Here is a 22545-nt window from a genome sequence, read left to right as displayed (position 1 = left end):
TGGGCTGCTCTATTCTTTTTCAGCTGTTACTGCAGTTCAAAAAGATGGGGTTTTGGGGTACAAGCAGCACTTTCCAGCAGTTTGCTTGTGGACCCACACAGGTCATTACAGCAGATAGGGATTTGAGTATAGGAGCAAAAAGGCAAGAATATTAATGTAGTTTTATAGGAAGTAGACAGACAGGCTTGTGATTGGTTAGCTGCTATGCATGCTTAAAGGGGTTGTTCACCTTTAAATGAATTGAGTGATGTAGAGAATGATATTCTGAGTTAATTTACAATTGGTTTTAATTTTTTATTATTTGTGGTTTTTGAGTTATTAAGCTTTTTATTCAGCAGCTCTCCAGTTTGCAATTTCAGCAGTCTGGATGCTAAGGTCCAAATTCCCCTAGCAACCATGCATTGATTTGAATAAGAGACTGGAATATGAATAGGAGAGGCCTGAATAGAAAGATGAGTGACAATAACAATAAATTTGTAGCCATTTGTTTTTAGATGGGGTCAGTGACCCCCCTATTTGAAATAACGATGCACCGGTTCGGGATTCAGCCTTTTTCAGCAGGATTCGGCTGAATCCTGGTGCATGGCCAATCCGAATCCTAATTAGCATATGCAAATTAGGTGTGGGAAGGGAAATTATGTGACTCTTTGTCACAAAACAAGGAAGTAAAAACATTTTTCCCCACCTTTCCCGCCCCTAATTTGCATATGCAAATTCCGATTTGGTTCGTTATTCGGCCGAATCTTTCACGAAGGATTCTGGGATTCGGCCGAATCCCAAAAAGTGGATTTGTTGCATCCCTAATTTAAAAGCTGGAAAGAATCAGAAGAAGAAGGCAAATCAATTTAAAAAAAACGATAAAAAAAATTATGAAGACCAATTGAAAATTGGCTTGGAATTGGCCATTCTATAACACAACTTAAAGGTGAACCACCCCTTCAATCGTGAATATGCAGCGACTAGCATGAAAAAGACAAAGGAAGTTCAAAAAAAAAAAGAAATATAACATTATATTCAAAATATGGTGAAATTTTATTTCTAAAATTTTTTTTGAATGAGATTGTTTTTAGAGCTTTGTTAACAGCGTGTCCTTTTAGATCAACCAGGGATTATTTTAATGGGTTTGGCCTACTTAACCGCAATATGCTTTAGGAAACTATATCCGCCAGTATCCGAAATATTCAGTTGTAAACAATGTTGTGCCATTAGATTACAGATTTCCAGCTAATTGTGTTTGTTGTAAGGACACCCTCCAGCGGAAATCTCTGTATTGGGCAGGAACAGTCCTTGGCTCAGACCCCAAAAATACTTGTTGTCAGTGCAGCTCATAGGGCTTTGTTATATAGTGAATAAAGTACCCCCTTTTGTAAAATATAAGGATATTATAAGTTACCGAGGAGTTTCATGACCATATAAAAGTACGAGGCCGAAGGCCGAGTGTTTTTATATTGGTCATGGAACTCCGAGGTAACTTCTAATATCCTCATATTTTGCAACTGGGGGTACTTTATTTATTATAATACACAAATTTCAGTGAGTCATGTGACAGAAATGACATCAGAACTCACCGTTTATAACTGATGACATCAGAACTCACCGTTTATAAGGATATAATTTACAGGATATTCATGGCTTTTGTGTATTATACAGTTATTATACAGGTACATTGTGATCATACGTCTGAGCTGGTCTTATCCACTCAATATTCTACATCACTCACATTTATGGAAAGAATAGAACTGTATGGATATGTGCTGGTCATTTCATTATAACAATCTGTGTTGTGCCATGTAACTTGTGATTTTATACTTATGTTGGTTATGTTACGGCACCTAGAGATAAGACTATCACTACTCTCTCTACTATTATCCACTGTTACTATAGACACCATCTCTCCCTACTATACCTGCTATCCCACAGTCACACTCCCTTCCCAGAGACTATTATCCACTGTTACTATAGACACCATCTCTCCCTACTATACCTGCTATCCCACAGTCACACTCCCTTCCCAGAGACTATTATCCACTGTTACTATAGACACCATCTCTCCCTACTATACCTGCTATCCCACAGTCACACTCCCTTCCCAGAGACTATTATCCACTGTTACTATAGGCACCATCTCTCCCTACTATACCTGCTATCCCACAGTCACACTCCCTTCCCAGAGACTATTATCCACTGTTACTATAGACACCATCTCTCCCTACTATACCTGCTATCCCACAGTCACACTCCCTTCCCAGAGACTATTATCCACTGTTACTATAGGCACCATCTCTCCCTACTATACCTGCTATCCCACAGTCACACTCCCTTCCCAGAGACTATTATCTACTGTTACTATAGGCTCCATCTCTCCCTACTATACCTGCTATCCCACAGTCACACTCCCTTCCCAGAGACTATTATCCACTGTTACTATAGACACCATCTCTCCCTACTATACCTGCTATCCCACAGTCACACTCCCTTCCCAGAGACTATTATCCACTGTTACTATAGACACCATCTCTCCCTACTATACCTGCTATCCCACAGTCACACTCCCTTCCCAGAGACTATTATCCCACTGTTACTATAGACACCATCTCTCCCTACTATACCTGCTATCCCACAGTCACACTCCCTTCCCAGAGACTATTATCCACTGTTACTATAGGCACCATCTCTCCCTACTATACCTGCTATCCCACAGTCACACTCCCTTCCCAGAGACTATTATCCACTGTTACTATAGACACCATCTCTCCCTACTATACCTGCTATCCCACAGTCACACTCCCTTCCCAGAGACTATTATCCACTGTTACTATAGGCTCCATCTCTCCCTACTATACCTGCTATCCCACAGTCACACTCCCTTCCCAGAGACTATTATCCACTGTTACTATAGACACCATATCTCCCTACTATACCTGCTATCCCACAGTCACACTCCCTTCCCAGAGACTATTATCCACTGTTACTATAGACACCATCTCTCCCTACTATACCTGCTATCCCACAGTCACACTCCCTTCCCAGAGACTATTATCCACTGTTACTATAGACACCATCTCTCCCTACTATACCTGCTATCCCACAGTCACACTCCCTTCCCAGATACTATTATCCACTGTTACTATAGGCACCATCTCTCCCTACTATACCTGCTATCCCACAGTCACACTCCCTTCCCAGAGACTATTATCCACTGTTACTATAGACACCATCTCTCCCTACTATACCTGCTATCCCACAGTCACACTCCCTTCCCAGAGAGTATTATCCACTGTTACTATAGACACCATCTCTCCCTACTGTACCTGCTATCCCACAGTCACACTCCCTTCCCAGAGACTATTATCCCACTGTTACTATAGACACCATCTCTCCCTACTATACCTGCTATCCCACAGTCACACTCCCTTCCCAGAGACTATTATCCCACTGTTACTATAGACACCATCTCTCCCTACTATATCTGCTATCCCACAGTCACACTCCCTTCCCAGAGACTATTATCCACTGTTACTATAGACACCATCTCTCCCTACTATACCTGCTATCCCACAGTCACACTCCCTTCCCAGAGACTATTATCCACTGTTACTATAGACACCATCTCTCCCTACTATACCTGCTATCCCACAGTCACACTCCCAGAGACTATTATCCACTGTTACTATAGGCACCATCTCTCCCTACTATACCTGCTATCCCACAGTCACACTCCCTTCCCAAAGACTATTATCCCACTGTTACTATAGACACATCTCTCCCTACTATACCTGCTATCCCACAGTCACACTCCCTTCCCAAAGACTATTATCCCACTGTTACTATAGGCACCATCTCTCCCTACTATACCTGCTATCCCACAGTCACACTCCCTTCCCAGAGACTATTATCCACTGTTACTATAGACACCATCTCTCCCTACTATACCTGCTATCCCACAGTCACACTCCCTTCCCAGAGACTATTATCCACTGTTACTATAGGCACCATCTCTCCCTACTATACCTGCTATCCCACAGTCACACTCCCTTCCCAGAGACTATTATCCACTGTTACTATAGACACCATCTCTCCCTACTATACCTGCTATCCCACAGTCACACTCCCTTCCCAGAGACTATTATCCACTGTTACTATAGGCACCATCTCTCCCAACTATACCTGCTATCCCACAGTCACACTCCCTTCCAGAGACTATTATCCCACTGTTACTATAGGCACCATCTCCCCCTACTATACCTGCTATCCCACAGTCACACTCCCTTCCCAGAGACTATTATCCCACTGTTACTATAGGCACCATCTCTCCCTACTATACCTGCTATCCCACAGTCACACTCCCTTCCCAGAGACTATTATCCACTGTTACTATAGACACCATCTCTCCCTACTATACCTGTTATCCCACAGTCACACTCCCTTCCCAGAGACTATTATCCACTGTTACTATAGACACCATCTCTCCCTACTATACCTGCTATCCCACAGTCACACTCCCTTCCCAGAGACTATTATCCACTGTTACTATAGACACCATCTCTCCCTACTATACCTGCTATCCCACAGTCACACTCTCTTCCCAGAGACTATTATCCACTGTTACTATAGGCACCATCTCTCCCTACTATACCTGCTATCCCACAGTCACACTCCCTTCCCAGAGACTATTATCCACTGTTACTATAGGCACAATCTCTCCCTACTATACCTGCTATCCCACAGTCACACTCCCTTCCCAGAGACTATTATCCACTGTTACTATAGGTACAATCTCTCCCTACTATACCTGCTATCCCACAGTCACACTCCCTTCCCAGAGACTATTATCCACTGTTACTATAGGCACCATCTCTCCCTACTATACCTGCTATCCCACAGTCACACTCCCTTCCCAGAGACTATTATCCACTGTTACTATAGACACCATCTCTCCCTACTATACCTGCTATCCCACAGTCACACTCCCTTCCCAGAGACTATTATCCACTGTTACTATAGGCACCATCTCTCCCAACTATACCTGCTATCCCACAGTCACACTCCCTTCCCAGAGACTATTATCCCACTGTTACTATAGGCACCATCTCCCCCTACTATACCTGCTATCCCACAGTCACACTCCCTTCCCAGAGACTATTATCCCACTGTTACTATAGGCACCATCTCTCCCTACTATACCTGCTATCCCACAGTCACACTCCCTTCCCAGAGACTATTATCCCACTGTTACTATAGACACCATCTCTCCCTACTATATCTGCTATCCCACAGTCACACTCCCTTCCCAGAGACTATTATCCCACTGTTACTATAGACACCATCTCTCCCTACTATATCTGCTATCCCACAGTCACACTCCCTTCCCAGAGACTATTATCCACTGTTACTATAGACACCATCTCTCCCTACTATACCTGCTATCCCACAGTCACACTCCCTTCCCAGAGACTATTATCCACTGTTACTATAGACACCATCTCTCCCTACTATACCTGCTATCCCACAGTCACACTCCCAGAGACTATTATCCACTGTTACTATAGGCACCATCTCTCCCTACTATACCTGCTATCCCACAGTCACACTCCCTTCCCAAAGACTATTATCCCACTGTTACTATAGACACATCTCTCCCTACTATACCTGCTATCCCACAGTCACACTCCCTTCCCAAAGACTATTATCCACTGTTACTATAGGCACCATCTCTCCCTACTATACCTGCTATCCCACAGTCACACTCCCTTCCCAGAGACTATTATCCACTGTTACTATAGACACCATCTCTCCCTACTATACCTGCTATCCCACAGTCACACTCCCTTCCCAGAGACTATTATCCACTGTTACTATAGGCACCATCTCTCCCTACTATACCTGCTATCCCACAGTCACACTCCCTTCCCAGAGACTATTATCCACTGTTACTATAGACACCATCTCTCCCTACTATACCTGCTATCCCACAGTCACACTCCCTTCCCAGAGACTATTATCCACTGTTACTATAGGCACCATCTCTCCCAACTATACCTGCTATCCCACAGTCACACTCCCTTCCCAGAGACTATTATCCCACTGTTACTATAGGCACCATCTCCCCCTACTATACCTGCTATCCCACAGTCACACTCCCTTCCCAGAGACTATTATCCCACTGTTACTATAGGCACCATCTCCCCCTACTATACCTGCTATCCCACAGTCACACTCCCTTCCCAGATACTATTATCCCACTGTTACTATAGGCACCATCTCTCCCTACTATACCTGCTATCCCACAGTCACACTCCCTTCCCAGAGACTATTATCCACTGTTACTATAGACACCATCTCTCCCTACTATACCTGTTATCCCACAGTCACACTCCCTTCCCAGAGACTATTATCCACTGTTACTATAGACACCATCTCTCCCTACTATACCTGCTATCCCACAGTCACACTCCCTTCCCAGAGACTATTATCCACTGTTACTATAGACACCATCTCTCCCTACTATACCTGCTATCCCACAGTCACACTCTCTTCCCAGAGACTATTATCCACTGTTACTATAGGCACCATCTCTCCCTACTATACCTGCTATCCCACAGTCACACTCCCTTCCCAGAGACTATTATCCACTGTTACTATAGGCACAATCTCTCCCTACTATACCTGCTTTCCCACAGTCACACTCCCTTCCCAGAGACTATTATCCACTGTTACTATAGGTACAATCTCTCTCTACTATACCTGCTATCCCACAGTCACACTCCCTTCCCAGAGACTATTATCCACTGTTACTATAGACACCATCTCTCCCTACTATACCTGCTATCCCACAGTCACACTCCCTTCCCAGAGACTATTATCCACTGTTACTATAGGTACCATCTCTCCCTACTATACCTGCTATCCCACAGTCACACTCCCTTCCCAGAGACTATTATCCACTGTTACTATAGACACCATCTCTCCCTACTATACCTGCTATCCCACAGTCACACTCCCTTCCCAGAGACTATTATCCCACTGTTACTATAGACACCATCTGTCCCTACTATACCTGCTATCCCACAGTCACACTCCCTTCCCAGAGACTATTATCCACTGTTACTATAGGCACCATCTCTCCCTACTATACCTGTTATCCCACAGTCACACTCCCTTCCCAGAGACTATTATCCACTGTTACTATAGGCACCATCTCTCTCTTTGTTGTTCAAAAATAAAATCTGTTTTACAAGGGGCTTGTGTTTTTTATTTATGCATTCTATACTGAGATGGTCTTAAGAACAGAGAAGTGTTTATTGTAATACAAATCACCCTTTCCAAATGTAAAGGCACGTTGAATTTTTTGCACTATGGGCACTTATATGTCATTTTTTTCTCCTTAGCAGACTGACACAAATGCGAGTTACTTAAGAGCTGCCAGATCCGGAAACCTAGAGAAAGCCCTTGACTATTTAAAAACCGGTGTGGACATCAATATCTGCAACCAGGTTAGTGCTCTCCTGTTTTGTGTTTATTAGAGTTTCCACATTACCCCATTAAATCATGATGTACATGCCTTTTACACAGTAATAATTTATATTTATTTATTTTATGTTTTTTTTATATGTTTTTTATAATATAAATTAAAAAAATTAGGATGATAGGCAACTGTGTTTGTATGCTGGGTAAAACCCCCCTGTTTCTCCCTGTAATGTACAGTACAAATATGCGGCCAGTAAAAAACATAGGACTTAGATATGATTTAGGGCAGATTAGGGGCACGTCTATATGACCACATCTATATATTGATTCCACATGGGCCCTGCTAATCATGATTTTCATGTAGAGATTTCTGTTTCTGCTGTGTTTCAGAATGGGCTCAACGCTCTCCATTTGGCTTCTAAAGAAGGTCACATAGAAATCGTTTCGGAACTTATACAAAGAGATGCTGACGTGGATGCGTCAACAAAGGTAAGGCACCGATTGATACAGAAATACATTCCTTAAAGTGGTGGTTCACCTTTAAGTTAACTTTTAGTATGTTATAGAATGGCCAATTCTAAGCAACTTTTTAATTGGTCTTTATTATTTCTTTTTTTTATAGTTTTTGAATTATTTTCCTTCTTCTTCTGACTATTTCAAATTGGGGTCACTGACACCATCTAAAAAAAATACTCTGTAAGGCTACACATTTAGAGGGTTATTTATTAAAGTCCGAATGCCAAAAACGCAAACAAATTCTAGTTTTTTTTTTACTATAAAATCAAAATTTTTGGTGAAATAAAATTTTTTATTCAGCTTTCAAATTGGGGTCACTGACCCCATCAAAAAAAAATACTCTGTAAGGCTACACATTTAAAGGGTTATTTATTAAAGTCCGAATGCCAAAAACGCAAACAAATTCTATTTTTTTTTTTACTATAAAATCGAAATTATTGATGAAATAAACCCCTCTTTTTCATGATTTATTATACCTCGAGGATGTAAAAAGTCAGAATCCAAAAATCCATCTCAGGCCTGCCAAGGTTGTATATAAGTTCCAAAGATATCCTGATCTGCTCTGGGTTTTGTGCAAAAATCCGAAGTTTTTGTGGTCTTCAAGTAAAAAACTGCTTTTTCAGGCTTAAAATCTGAAAAATTTCGGTTTCACGATTTTTTCTACTTTTTTCCAGAACTGGAATTTTTTGGGAAAATTTATTGATAAACAAGAACAAATAACCCGTGTGGATTTGGTCGGAGTATATTTGAGAAAATAATGAGATAAATTCAGATTTTGATAAATAACCCCCTTATTGTTGAAGGGTACATGGGTGTTATATGGATTACCTCCCAACTTGTGTGTCATTCAGATGTGCAAGATAGGGACTTATTCCATTCATTGACTATAAACATTTTACTTTCAGAAAGGAAACACCGCCCTCCACATAGCGGCTTTGGCTGGACAAACGGAAGTCGTAAGAGTGCTGGCTACCAATGGTGCTAACGTCAACGCACAATCTCAGGTAAAGGCGAATATTATACGATTTTCACGAGTGTTTGCAAAGCAAAGGCAATTCCTCAAAAATTCTGAAGCTAGCCGCATTTCTTGCATCAGTGGAATGCACTTGGAGGCAAAAGTCTGCAGTCCTGCTTTGTCTTATGTAAAAACCCTGTGTTGTATGTAGAGAAGACTGTAAAGGTGAAGAAAACTGTAAAGAATAACAAATAGAAATTTGTTTTGGAAAAAAGCATTATTTCTAGCAGAACTACAGTTTGGGTGCAGATTTACATCACTGACAGTTCTCCTTAGCCACATGGTACTTTCTCAGGAGGATCTTTATTACATTCTTCTTTCAGCTCCTCATGATATTGAAACATCTCTTAAAGGATGAGTAAACCTTTAAAATAAGTGAATGTAAAACTGATGAGGGGGCTATTCTAAACACTTTTGCAATGTACATTCATTATTTATTTTCTTTTTATTCCAAGATATTAAGGGATACATGTGCTGTTAATATGAATGAATTGTGTTACAACAGCGCCACCTGCTGGTCAGTTTCCACCAGTCTGACCACCAAGTAGTCAAGGAAGTTGTCAGGAGAAAGAAAGAGGCTGCTCTGATGTTCTTCTGCTTAGGAATAAAATCAGAAAACTTTCCTAAGCAGAAGAACATCAGAGCAGCCTCTTCCTTCCTTGACTACTTGCTGGTCAGACTGGTGGGAAACTGACCAGCAAGTGGCGCTGTTGTTACAAAGTCCATTCATAGTACATGTATCCTTTATTATCTTGGAAATAAAGAAAAATAAATAATGAATGCAAATTACAAAAGTGCTTAGAATAGCATCAGTTTTACATTCACTTTTATTTATCCTTTAATAACTATCTCATATATTTAAAGTTTCCTTTATCATTTCATCATTGACTGAAGTGGTGCAGCTAATTAAAGCAAACATCTCATTGGTTGCTATGCATAATTACACCACGGTTAATTCTGATTGGCTCTGACAAAGGAAATGAGGGGTCTGCTTAAGCAGTTGGGCGAAAATAGTCCCCCACAGCCAAAGGAAAGATGTGTTTTATATCATTTTTTTGCTCCCATTAATTGGAGAGTAAAGGTGTTAATCCCTGTGCTGGAGAGAGAATCATGTGGCATTATAAGCCACTGATCGTGGATTCACCCAGCCTATGTATCATCCGTATAGTGCAAACTGCATTGTTACATGGCTTGAATAGATAATGAGGGAGATGGCTGTGCATGGAACGTCTCTTTCCCTTCTTGCTTCAAATCCAAGTGCAGAAAAGAAAGTCAGCTCATGGGAACCTCTGCTTTATGCTTTAGTTTAGTGACAAGTAAAAACTTTTGCACTGAGTGCAGGGATATCGTTCTTATCTATTATAGCCTTTACCACAATTGGTACTGAATGGGTGAAGGCATTGGGTTCTTAATTTAGGATGACTTTGTCTTTATCTTCCTTTTAATATTTACAACAAGTATCTGTAGGGGATCAGACAAATCCTTCTCCTGTTTTTCTGTCTGTGACATCATCCAGCCCAGTTATAGACCGGAGGGCTGGGCGCCCAAGTTCATCCTTGGGAGAGAGGGAGTGCCTGTCTTTGGAGCCTTTTGTACAAGGTCTCCAACAGAGCTTAACAGGGGTTGTGTGCGGCAACATCCAGCCAGAACCAGTTCTTGTGAAACTTTCCGAGCTGTTGCATCTGTGGAAGTACAGAGAGAGCCCATCCTGTTTCCTACCAAGCTGCTGGAGGTGAAAGGTGCCACTGGTGAGATTGATCCTGCTGCAGAGCTGCCTGCAATCTCCAGTGTGATTTCCTCTGAGAGCACCCCAGTGTGTGAGCCACCCAAGGGAGGATACTGGCAAGGATACAAACGTGGGGCCCCAATTTGAGGACAGGTATTATGCATTTACCTGCTACGTGGGAGCAGCTGCTAAGTCCCAAAGGGAGAGGTACTTTTGGGAAAGGTAGTGCTACCTGAGGTATAAGATCTGTGGGGAAGGAACATTTAATTTGAACTGAACTGTGTGGTTATTAACCCCTTCCAGAGGATTTCAACTTTGATAATAAAAAGAACTGTGGTGGAGAAACAGTAAGGTACCTAATAGTGAGATAGGTTGGTCCCACGTGTCCCCAGTGCAGGAGCGTATTGTGTATTAGATTGCCCAAGTTCTTTCACTACTGTTTTATATAAAGTTTATATTTGTTTAATTTGAAAACTGTTTTATTTTTCCTAGTGGGACCCCCCCCGAGGTGTGCTCCTCAGTGTTCCATAGGTGGCGGCACTGCGCTTTAAATCCCAGTTCCCAGTACTTTTCATCCGCAAAAGGGACTCAGGGCCCCTGGATTGCCAAGGGTTAATTGCTATTTAAAGAGACAGTAACCAAATTAGGGTTACATATCTAAAAATGCAACAACGGTAAAACCTTCCCCCAGTTACAGACCATCTCTCTTGTGTTTGGTGTATATTGTCAATGACATATGATAAAACTTGGGACACATCTTCTGTAATTGAAGTGGTCCAACTAATCAAACAGTTTTCAGTCCTTGAGTGAATGATCTCAAGAAATACCTTGGGCTGTTGTGAGGCCATTATCAGACTGGCCCACCCGGATACCTGTAAAAGCCCCGGTGGGCTCATGTATTAGTGGGACATTTTGTCTATTTGTTCTTTTTATGCTTGTACCATGGTAAGTTAACCCCCCCTGTTTACAATAAAAACAAGTATCCTGTACCTGTCGATAGCTAATACTTCCAGACTATTGGTCCTCCTTCAGAAGAAGGTGCAGAAACCTGCATGATATTATTATCCACTTTTTTTTTAAAATTTTGATGCTAAATGAGTGATCTGTGATCCTGGAATAGCCTACTCTGCTCAAAAGGTTCTCAAAGGCCAACTTTCCCAGCATTTCTCACCATGGAACACAAATCACTTTACAACACGGAGAGGCCCATTTATTAAAGGTCGAATTTCCAATTCATGTGAATTTTTTGTTAATTCGAATATACTCAAAATTCGACTGGGAGGTTATTTAAGAAAAAATGTGAATGTCTAAGATTTGATCGAATGGTTCCGACACTATATTAAATCATATTCGATTCGTATTTGGTTTGTACGAATCGAGTTTTTCACCCGAAAAGAAACTCGAATATCAGGAAGGCTCAACGGGCCTCTGCCATTGCCTTGTACATGAACTTGGCAGGTTTTAGGTGGTGAATATTCGAATTAAGACTGTTTCCATGGTGAATATTCGAATTATGTTTCCATGGTCGAGAGTGATAAATCTCACATTCGAATTTACATTCGAATAGGGGGATTCAAATTTAAATATGTAAATCTTAAAACTTGAAAATTTCAAATTCAAATTTACCATTCTACCCTTGATAAATCTACCCTTACCTGTGGAATTTTATTCAGGCCAGTCATTAAGAGGCCCATTTATCAAAGGTCGAATTTTAATTAGGGATGCACCGAATCCACTTTTTTGGATTCGGCCGAACCCCCGAATCCGTCGTAAAAGATTCGGCCGAATACCGAACTGAATCCGAATCTTAATTTGCATATGCAAATTAGGGGTGGGAAGGGGAAAAACATTTTTTACTTCCTTGTTTTGTGACAAAAAGTCACGCAATTTCCCTCCGGCCCCTAATTTGCATATGCAAATTAGGATTAGGTTCGGCCGGGCAGAAGGATTCGCCCGAATCCAAATCCTGCTGAGGATCCGAATCCTGGCCGAATCCCGAACCGAATCCTGGATTCGTGCAATTTTAAATTCATGTCACGAAAATTCGAATGTTATTCGATTCGTAATCGATAAAGAGATTGAGTTTTTCTCCCCAAAAAACCCTGAATATCAGGAAGACTATTCTACAAGTGGCTCAACAGACATGAACTCGGCAGGTTTTAGGTGGCGAATATTCGACTTATGTTTTCATGGTCGCGGTGTGATAAATCTCACATTCGAATAGGGGGATTCAAATTTGAATGTGTGAGTTTTCAAACTCTAAAATTCAAATTTCGAATTTACTATTCAACCCTTGATGAATCTTCTCCTAAAACTCAGGGCACAATGGGGACACTGGCCACCCGATAGCAACTGCCATTACTGGTAGCAAGTGTCACATGTATGAGTGAAGACTATTCCTGCTTATTTATTAGGGAATAAATTAGGGAGTTTATGGTTTCTGGTGTTACAGTTCAATGTCACTGAGCTGTTGCTGGAAATAAAGCTCTTTGGAGCAGCATTTGGGACGGAACAGAAAGTGCTTTGATTTATCCTTATTTGGTCTATTTTCCCCCATGTCTCTTATCTCTGTGCTGTTAAAGGCAAGTGCTTTGGTCTTCTCTAAGTGCCTTTCTGATCTAAGGAGTTTTTCACACTTGAACGATTGCCCTTGGACAAACTGGCCCATAATAAGCTCTGGGAATTTGGAAGGGAAAGTGCTGATACGCCAGAGCCTTTATAGGATGAAGAGACGGCAGTTTTCTTGATGGCTGTGGAAGATAATGGAGCTGTTTGCCTTGTTTGTATAATGCGTGTGGACTCACGGTGTCAAGCCAATCAGATCTTATATCATGGTGCATAAAAGGGAAAGACCCGTTTATTAATATTCACAGTTCACATTTCATTTCATTTGATTTCATGGTCGGTTACTCAAAAAATCACTAAAAACTAAAAATTTGCATTAAATAGTTCCAGTATCAATGAACAACAGACACAATGTAATCGCGTACAGTTATAGGATCCGTTATCCAAAAACCCGTTATGCAGAAAGCTCCGAAATATGGAAAGGCCATCTCCCATAGACTTCCATAATAATCAAATAATTCATATTTATTAGTTCCTTTTTCCTTGTAGTAATGAAAGTACCAACTAACATATACCGTAAGTACATTCTATTAACTCCCTGGTCTTTATTAAGGTTCCCTGGACATTTGTAATAAAAATTGGTAACTTCAAGCATTTGCACCAGCATTTAGGGGCCGATTCACTCACTTCGAGTGAAGGATTCGAAGTAAAAAACTTCGAATTTCGAAGTTTTTTTTGGGCTACTTCGACCATCGAAATGGGCTACTTCGACCTTTGACTACGACTATCGAAGGATCCGAAGTAAAAATCGTTCGACTATTCGACCATTCGATAGTCGAAGTACTGTCTCTTTAAAAAAAACTTCGACCCCCTAGTTCGCCATCTAAAAGCTACCGAAGCCAATGTTAGCCAATGGAAGGTCCCCATAGGCTTGGCTAACTTTTTTTGATCAAGGATATTCCTTCGATCGTTGGATTAAAATCCTTCGAATTCGATCGAAGGATTATTATTCGATCGATAGTTCGATCGTACTATCTGCGCTAAATCCTTCGACTTCGATATTCGAAGTCGAAGGATTTCAATTCCCAGTCAAATATCGAGGGTTAATTAACCCTCGATATTCGACCCTTAGAGAATCAGCCCCGTATAATAAACTTTAAATTACCCGCCCTATGCAAATTGACCTAAGCGCAAGATCACTAGCGAATTTTCAATAGGCACAAACGAACGCTAGCGCATCTTCGCTATGAAATGCTCACACTGCCGAAGTAACGCTAGCGAAAAGTCGCCAGCATTTGGCGCCCAGGATGAAACTCAACATATTAGTGAATTGACGTTGTTGTAGCGCATTTGCACCTGGCGAACTGGTGTGATCGGTGCGAAGCTGACTCTGGTGAAAATTCGCCCGTTAGTGAATCTACCCCTCAGACTGGTGCTCCAAGTGCAAACCACTTGTGTCAGAAATCCTCAGAATGAATGAATTGTCATTAAAGGCAAACTACAACTTTAAAACTACCAGGCAGTGTGTTTAGGGAGGTTTCCATGGGAGGAAAATAACTGTAAACATATATACCAGATGATATATTTTAGGGAGGCTAAGGGGGAGAAAAGTATAGAAAGAAGACTGCAGCCCTTAATTACTAGTAATACTGCCACAGTATCCTGCCTATTGTAATAATATATATAATGAAAAACAACGTTCATAGGTATATATATATATATATATATATATATATATATATATATATATACACATTTATACACAAAAGCCATGAATATCTTGTAAATTATATCCTTATAAACGGTGAGTTCTGATGTCATCAGTTATAAACGGTGAGTGCTGATGTCATTTCTGTCACATGACTCACTGAAACTTGTGTATTATAATAAATAAAGTACCCCCAGTTGCAAAATATGAGGATATTAGAAGTTACCTTCAGCCTCGTGTTTTTATATGGTCATGAAACTACTCGGTAACTTATAATATCCTTATATTTTACAAGAGGGGGTACTTTATTCACTATGTATACTATTGATCTCTACTAGCAAATACAACTTCCCCTTTAGATTCAAAAATTCATGTGAGCCAATGAGGCTTATGGAATGAATTGGACAGTAATCCATAGCTCCACTGTGCCAAGCTTAGACTCGGAAACACATTCCTAAATAATCTCCGAGCTAATACCCTGCCTGAGTGCTCTGTAATGGAATGTTCCCATTTATCAACCCTAGAAACAGATCCAAAAAGCTGTGCAAAATCTGAATACCCTCCCCCAACACAGGTCACCTTCCTAAAACTACAGCCAACAGTGGAGCCTCTTCTATATATTCTGCATATCCCTACTAACTTGTAGGTACAGATTTAAAGCATCCCTATGAGCCAATAATAATGCTCGTATCTGTGCCTGGAAGCAAGTGGCATGTTGGGTTCCATTGGGTTTGCAGAAAAGTGAGTAAAAAGACCCACAGATAATAAATGCAGTAGCAAAGTAATAGTAAAATGTTAAATATATTTATTAGGACTTGTGTAGCCTAACGCGTTTCATGCCAAATGGGCACTTACTCATAGGCTAGTGGTCCCACCGCTGTACAAACTTTTTCTACGGGTGATGACCAATCAGAAAACGATACATAATACAAAGCCTTAACCAATTGAAAAAGGATCCTCACTCAAAACCAAACTCAATGAGTGTCATATAGGCAAACAGCCAATGAAACATAAAAAACATAAAAAAACATAAAAACTGTGAATAGTTGCAATCTTGCATATATGTGGATACTATGATAGTGTTATCTCAATCTCTAGGTTTGGGTGAATTTGACCCGTTTCACATTAAAGTATATGGGCGTGAAATTTTTTTGATGCGCAACGCCATAGACGTCTAAGGGCGTCATTTCTGTGGCGAAACAAGGCAACAAAATTCGCCCATCCCTATAAATCTCCAATAAACCAAAATGTCTCATATACTCAGACAAGGGGCACTGAAAACGAACACATACAAAACATTAAACTCAATTGATCATAATAATGAAATAAACTAGGAATGAAAAATAAAAAATAATTGGATGAAGAATAAAATAATATAGTCCTTACATAGGCACAAGTATAGCAAAAATCGTGACTAGTGAAGCAGTTTTCATGACTCTTGTTTGATTAATTTATAGAACTGGAATAATATAAATAAGAGTATAGTATACAGTATATATAGAATAGTGCCTAACGTTTCACAAGAAGCCCATCATATTAATCATATATAATCACTTGATTGGTAATCAGCTGATCCGTAATTGTGAGTATAAGTGAACAATTGGGTAATTTGGATTGTTTTGGTGGCTGTTTACCAAGTTGGACATCATAAGTTGGTTACCCTGTGCACCAGAGCAAAATGAGCAGCTTTGTGGCTCTATTTGAGTTGTGACTTCTACACATTCAAACAGTTGCTAGATAATTATACGTTTTATATTGGTTATATCCAACCTGGGAGTTGGAGGCTGGATAATTAAAATGTATACAGTTATCTTTATCTGTTTGGAGCGCCAGACTTTTTGCATCACCCAGTCCCCCAATGCTGCTCATTATTGGTATACTTTTTCCATTTTCCTCTTAAAGCTGAAAAATCCAAGCCAAGGCTGATATAAACACCAATTCTCTTCCCTCTTGCAGAATGGCTTCACCCCGCTCTACATGGCAGCACAAGAGAACCACCTGGAAGTTGTCAAGTTCCTGCTTGATAATGGGTCAAGTCAGAGCCTTGCTACAGAGGTAAGGGTTGCATGTGTCAGCTATGATCCATAAGGGTTGAATTCCAGGCATAGTACACAACGGAAGTATATTGTAAGGCAGTGGTCTCCAAATGTGGAGCAGCACCTCTCTAGGAGGGCCCAGAGCAATGGCTGTAGGGTGAGATGGGTAGGGTTGCCAAATCAGAGGTAGAAATGATGCTTGATACCAATGTTATTAATAGAATCAAGAAAAATATAGGAAGGCTAGTATTTTTTCCCAAAAAAGATGGTAACCCCAGACTTGGGGGAGAATGCTTTTTGCAGTTCTAGACAGTGTCGGACTGGCCCACCAGGATACCACGAAAACTAGCGGTGGGCCCTGGTTATAGTGGGCCTCTTGCTTCTAAACATTTAGCCTATTTCATGGTCATTCATTGTTTCTTTATGGTCTAAATAGATGGAATAATAGATTATAGTATGTATAGTATTATAGTATGTAAAGGCGGTTGAGTGAGGAGAGGAAGGATAATAGTACTGAGAGTGGGCCTCTAGTCTAAGTTTTTTGGTGGGCGCCTGGTCTAAGTTTTTTTTGGTGGGCCCCTGGTCTAAGGTTTTTTTGGTGGGCCCCTGGTCTAAGGTTTTTTTGGTGGGTCCCTGGTCTAAGGTTTTTTTGGTGGGCCCCTGGTCTAAGGTTTTTTTGGTGGGCCCCTGGTCTAAGGTTTTTTGGTGGGCCCCTGGTCTAAGGTTTTTTTGGTGGGCCCCTGGTCTAAGGTTTTTTTGGTGGGCCCCTGGTCTAAGGTTTTTTTGGTGGGCCCCTGGTCTAAGGTTTTTTTGGTGGGCCCCTGGTCTTAAGGTTTTTGGGTGGGTCCCTGGACTAAGCTTTTTTGGTGGGCCCCTGGTCTAAGGTTTTTTTGCTGGGACCTTGGTCTTAAGGTTTTTGGGTGGGCCCCTGGACTAAGCTTTTTTGGTGGGCCCCTGGTCTAAGGTTTTTTTGCTGGGCCCTTGGTCTTAAGGTTTTTGGGTGGGCCCCTGGACGAAGGTTTTTTGGTGGGCCCCTGGTCTTCCATTCCTACACTGATTCTAGATGCTCCTGAAAGCCCAGCTTGAAGGTTAAGTGGAATGAGATTTGGGGATGAAGACATATTCTTAAACTGTCGTTGAATAGATGAAACTACAAAAATGTTCAAGCTGGTAATGAGCTAATATGGGCCTTCACCAAATGTTGGACCTCAAATGGGGTCTTAAACAAAAAAAAAAAAACTCCAATACTTCCCCAAAACAATGGACATACTTTCCAAAAACAATGGCAGTGTTTTCACCAGGATCAGAACGGGAGACAGAGCCTCTAAATAAATAAATAAACTTTATAATGAATCAATACTCTCGTTCCTCTAGGATGGCTTCACACCCTTGGCTGTTGCCCTCCAGCAAGGCCACGATCAGGTGGTTTCGCTGCTTCTTGAAAACGACACGAAAGGGAAAGTGCGGCTGCCAGCGCTTCACATTGCGGCACGGAAAGATGATACAAAGGCTGCGGCTCTTCTTCTACAGAACGATAACAATGCTGACATAGAGTCTAAGGTTTGTTCATTTAATACCAAAATATTAAGGACACTGGAATAAAATCGGTTCTATAAGTTGTTCTGTGATAAATGTCGTTTTTTTTTTTAAACCCTGCATTCCTCCAGCCCTTCCCCTGAGGAACCTAAATCCTTCTTGCTTCGAATCTGTATTTTTACTATCTCTGTGGTCTTTTTTTAAGTTGCTGTTATAATATAATTTTAAGCTGCATGTGCCAAATGACTTAGCTAATTGGAATGTCTGCTCGGCTAAAATGCATTAAAGTTTATATTACTTTATGCATAACTTTGCATTCATTTCGACACGAAAGCCAGGGTTAATAGCAAGGAGCTTGTTTCCCGTAATAACAGCAGTGGCGTAACTGAAAGGGCCACATAGGGCCACAGCACCGATGCCTAAACAGAAAGGGATCACATAGACAGTGATCTCTCAGACAAGTAAAAAGTGCCAACATTTGCAATCAAATTAATAAGGTTAAAGGGATTCTGTCATGATTTTTATGATGTATTTTTTATTTCTAAATTACACTGCAAATAATTCACTCTACAATATAAAATTTCATTCCTGAACCAGCAAGTGTATTTTTTTTTAGTTGTAATATTGGTGTGTAGGTGCATCTCAGGTCATTTTGCCTGGTCATGTGCTTTCAGAAAGAGCCAGCACTTTAGGATGGAACTGCTTTCTGGCAGGCTGTTGTTTCTCCTACTCAATGTAACTGAATGTGTCTCAGTGGGACCTGAATTTTACTATTGAGTGCTGTTCTTAGATCTACCAGGCAGCTGTTATCTTGTGTTAGGGAGCTGCTATCTGGTTACCTTCCCATTGTTCTTTTGTTTGGCTGCTGGGGGGGAAGGGAGGGGGTGATATCACTCCAACTTGCAGGACAGCAGTAAAGAATGATTGAAGTTTATCAGAGCACAAGTCACATGACCAGGGGCAGCTGGGAAACTAACAATATGTCTAGCCCCATGTCAGATTTCAAAATTAAATATAAAAAAACCTGTTTGCTCTTTTGAGAAACGGATTTCAGTGCAGAATTCTGCTGGAGCAGCACTATTAACTGATTCATTTTGAAAAAAAACATTTTTCCCATGACAGTATCCCTTTAATGGAATATAATTGAGCTCTATGGCACAGAAGAAATGAGACTTTATGCAGTAAGGTCGTAGAAGGGGTTCAGGGATGGATTTATTGGGGCAGAATATTTTGAAGCTCGGTTATTTATTCTGCCCCAAATATTAAAAGTAATTCAAAACGTGCCTTGTAAGAACACAAAGTTTCTTGTAGTCGAACTGCCCCTCTCTCTGTGCCATGTTGTCACCCTCTGACTTTCCATAAGAGACTCATCACTCACCCCCCAGAAAAGCTTCTGCCAACCATATCATCAGTGGTGAACTAACCATTCATTCTTTATCCCCCTCTTTTTGCTTCCAAATGTGTTAACGTAGATGTTGCTGAATAGGACCACAGAGGTATATAAATATATATCTATATGTGCACCCCATCACTTGCCCATAACCTTGCGCTGCTGTTGCTGCTGCTGCTGCTTCATCTCTTTCTCTCCTTCTTCCCCACTCTGTTCTTATGTATTATTGATCGTTTGCTTTTAGACCTTTGAGATAGCATGTGCCATAGGAGTCAATACTGCAAATAGCAAAAAGAAACCTCTTTCTGTGGCTGAGGGGTGCATTGTGGTGCAAGGATCGGCATCCCGATTACCAGCATGTCACTCAATGCATGTGACAGTCAGTCTATCAGCCCCAGTATACTGCCTCCTAGTGGGAATCTGTAGGCTTCTCTGCATGACACTTTGCCTTATTGGTGTCAGCAAAGTCAGGATCCATCCTTGAATAATGGAAACAACTGGTGAAGATACAAAGTCCTTTAACCCACCCCCCTACTGGGAGCCTGAGGAGTATCTGCCATTGGTCAGTTTGGAGGCATCTCAGGGTGCTCATTGGGGGGGGGGGCAAGCATGTCTGCAAGGCTGGGTACCTCAGTTCTCTCTCTGTAGCATCCTTATAAGAAACAGGCAGAGCACCATTTGCATGTGATTACTGATTGTTAAAGGCTTCTGTTATAAATTAGGGTCAGAGAGTCTGTTTTATCATGATATATGCTCCTTTCTATCTTCAATCTCATTTACCAAGTGCCAGTAAACACCCCCCACAGTGTATACCAGTCTTCTTCCAACACGAGGCATCCCATCATCTTTCCATCATAGGTCATATCAGTCTGTTTCCACTACCGGGCATCACAGGGTATCTGAGCATACTTCCCTTTTAGGGCCTCTCAACTTAGTTCCACCACAGGTACAGTTCATTTTATCCTACTTCCACCACAAGGCATCTCAGCCTTAAAACACAGGACATCTAAACCTACGTACAATATGGGGCATCTCAGCCTACTTCCACCACATAGTATCTCAGCTTCATTTTAACACAAGGTATCTCCACATACGTCCACTGAAAGGGCCTTCCAACCTAGTTCCTCCACAGGGCATCTCAGCCTACTTCTACCACAGGGCATCTCAGCCTACTTACAACACAGGACATCTCAGCATACTTCCACCACAGGGCATCTCAGCATACTTCCACCACAGGACATCTCAGCATACTTCCACCACAGGACATCTCAGCATACTTCCACCACAGGGCATCTCATCATACTTCCACCACAGGGCATCTGAGCCTGTCTCCACAGAGCATTACAACCTACTTCCAAAACAGGGCATATCTGCCTTCTACCACCACAGGGCATCTCAGCTTCTTCCACTAAAGGACATCTCAGCCTCCTTCCACTACATGGCATCTCAGTCTCTCCCACTACAGGACATCTCTACCTCCTTCCTTTACATGGCATCTCAGCCTCTTCCACTACATGGCATCTCAGCCTCCTTCCACTACAGGGCATCTCAGCCTCTTCCACTAGAGGGCATCTCTGCCTCCTTCCACTACAGGACATTTTTGCCTCCTTTCTTTACAGGGCATCTCAGCCTCTTTCCACTACATGGCATCTCAGCCTCTCAGTCTGCTTCCACTACAGGGCATCTCAGCCTCCTTTCATCACATGACATCTCAGCTTCCTTCCACCACAGTGCATCTCAGCCTGCTTTTAACCCAGTGAATCTTAGCCTAGTTCTGCTTGCACGCTACCCTCTTTTTTCTGATCTGATTGGGCCAAAAGCTTCCCTCCAAGTGCTTGTGTGGAGAATCTGACTGTCTGACATGAATGTTCACATTTGGGATGACAAATGGGTGTAATTCTTCCTGTTGTAAGCTTCAATTCTAAGGCAAATGTCAGCCATAGCATTTTGTCCACCAGGTTTTTTGCACTGATGGGAAACTGAAGTGGTGCTGTTCCTTCTACTTGCCCTAGACGCAATGGCTTGATTGGTGTTGGGGTGACGTTTTATTGAGGTTTTTGCAACTAGAGAGCTACAATATTAACTTCAGATCAGTGATAAAATCCAAAAAGCCACATGAGCTCAACATTTCTATGATTTTCAATATCAGATTTGGATGCCAAACATCAGTGTGTTCCAGGGATAAGTAATCTTCCACTATAGCTTGCACAACTATCTGGGTTGCTATGATAATGTATTGCCTTAAACACATATAACATAGTTACTACTTCATACAAAGTAGGAAAGTATCATTAGTAATCTAAATAACAACATGCAAAGGGTCCATGCCTTTATCACTGCTGTAAGCAAGCCCAACAGGGTAATGTAATACAAAGTACAATGTTTACCTGGGTCTAGTAACCCCTAGCAACCAGTTGGATGACTGTTATATGCCACTTGCTGATCGGTTGCTATGGGTTGCTAGACCAATAGCAATTACTTTGCATCCTTTATGACATTACCCGACAATTGGCTTAAGTGTTTTGCAGTGTTATAGTTTAACTTTAGAACTTGGCCAAGTGTAGACTCTGGGTTGGGCAGTGATTG

The 22545-nt window shown here is 41.4% G+C and overlaps 1 protein-coding gene across 1 annotated transcript in view; it reads left to right on the top strand.

Annotated features, from left to right (window-relative positions):
- The window catches only part of LOC108697176 (ankyrin-3), a 197712-nt gene that overhangs the window by 60418 nt on the left and 114749 nt on the right, over positions 1-22545 (top strand). The window contains exons 2-6 of the mRNA XM_041570861.1: positions 7389-7493; positions 7858-7956; positions 8889-8987; positions 16954-17052; positions 18408-18593. Of these exons, the coding sequence (XP_041426795.1) occupies positions 7389-7493; positions 7858-7956; positions 8889-8987; positions 16954-17052; positions 18408-18593 (588 nt within the window). The remainder of the gene's footprint in view (positions 1-7388; positions 7494-7857; positions 7957-8888; positions 8988-16953; positions 17053-18407; positions 18594-22545) is intronic.

This window comes from Xenopus laevis, chromosome 7S (genome assembly GCF_017654675.1).
Source record: "Xenopus laevis strain J_2021 chromosome 7S, Xenopus_laevis_v10.1, whole genome shotgun sequence".
NCBI classification, from domain to species: Eukaryota; Metazoa; Chordata; class Amphibia; order Anura; family Pipidae; genus Xenopus; species Xenopus laevis.
Note: the sequence above shows the minus strand (reverse complement) of the source record. Positions and strands in the feature narration are given on the sequence as shown.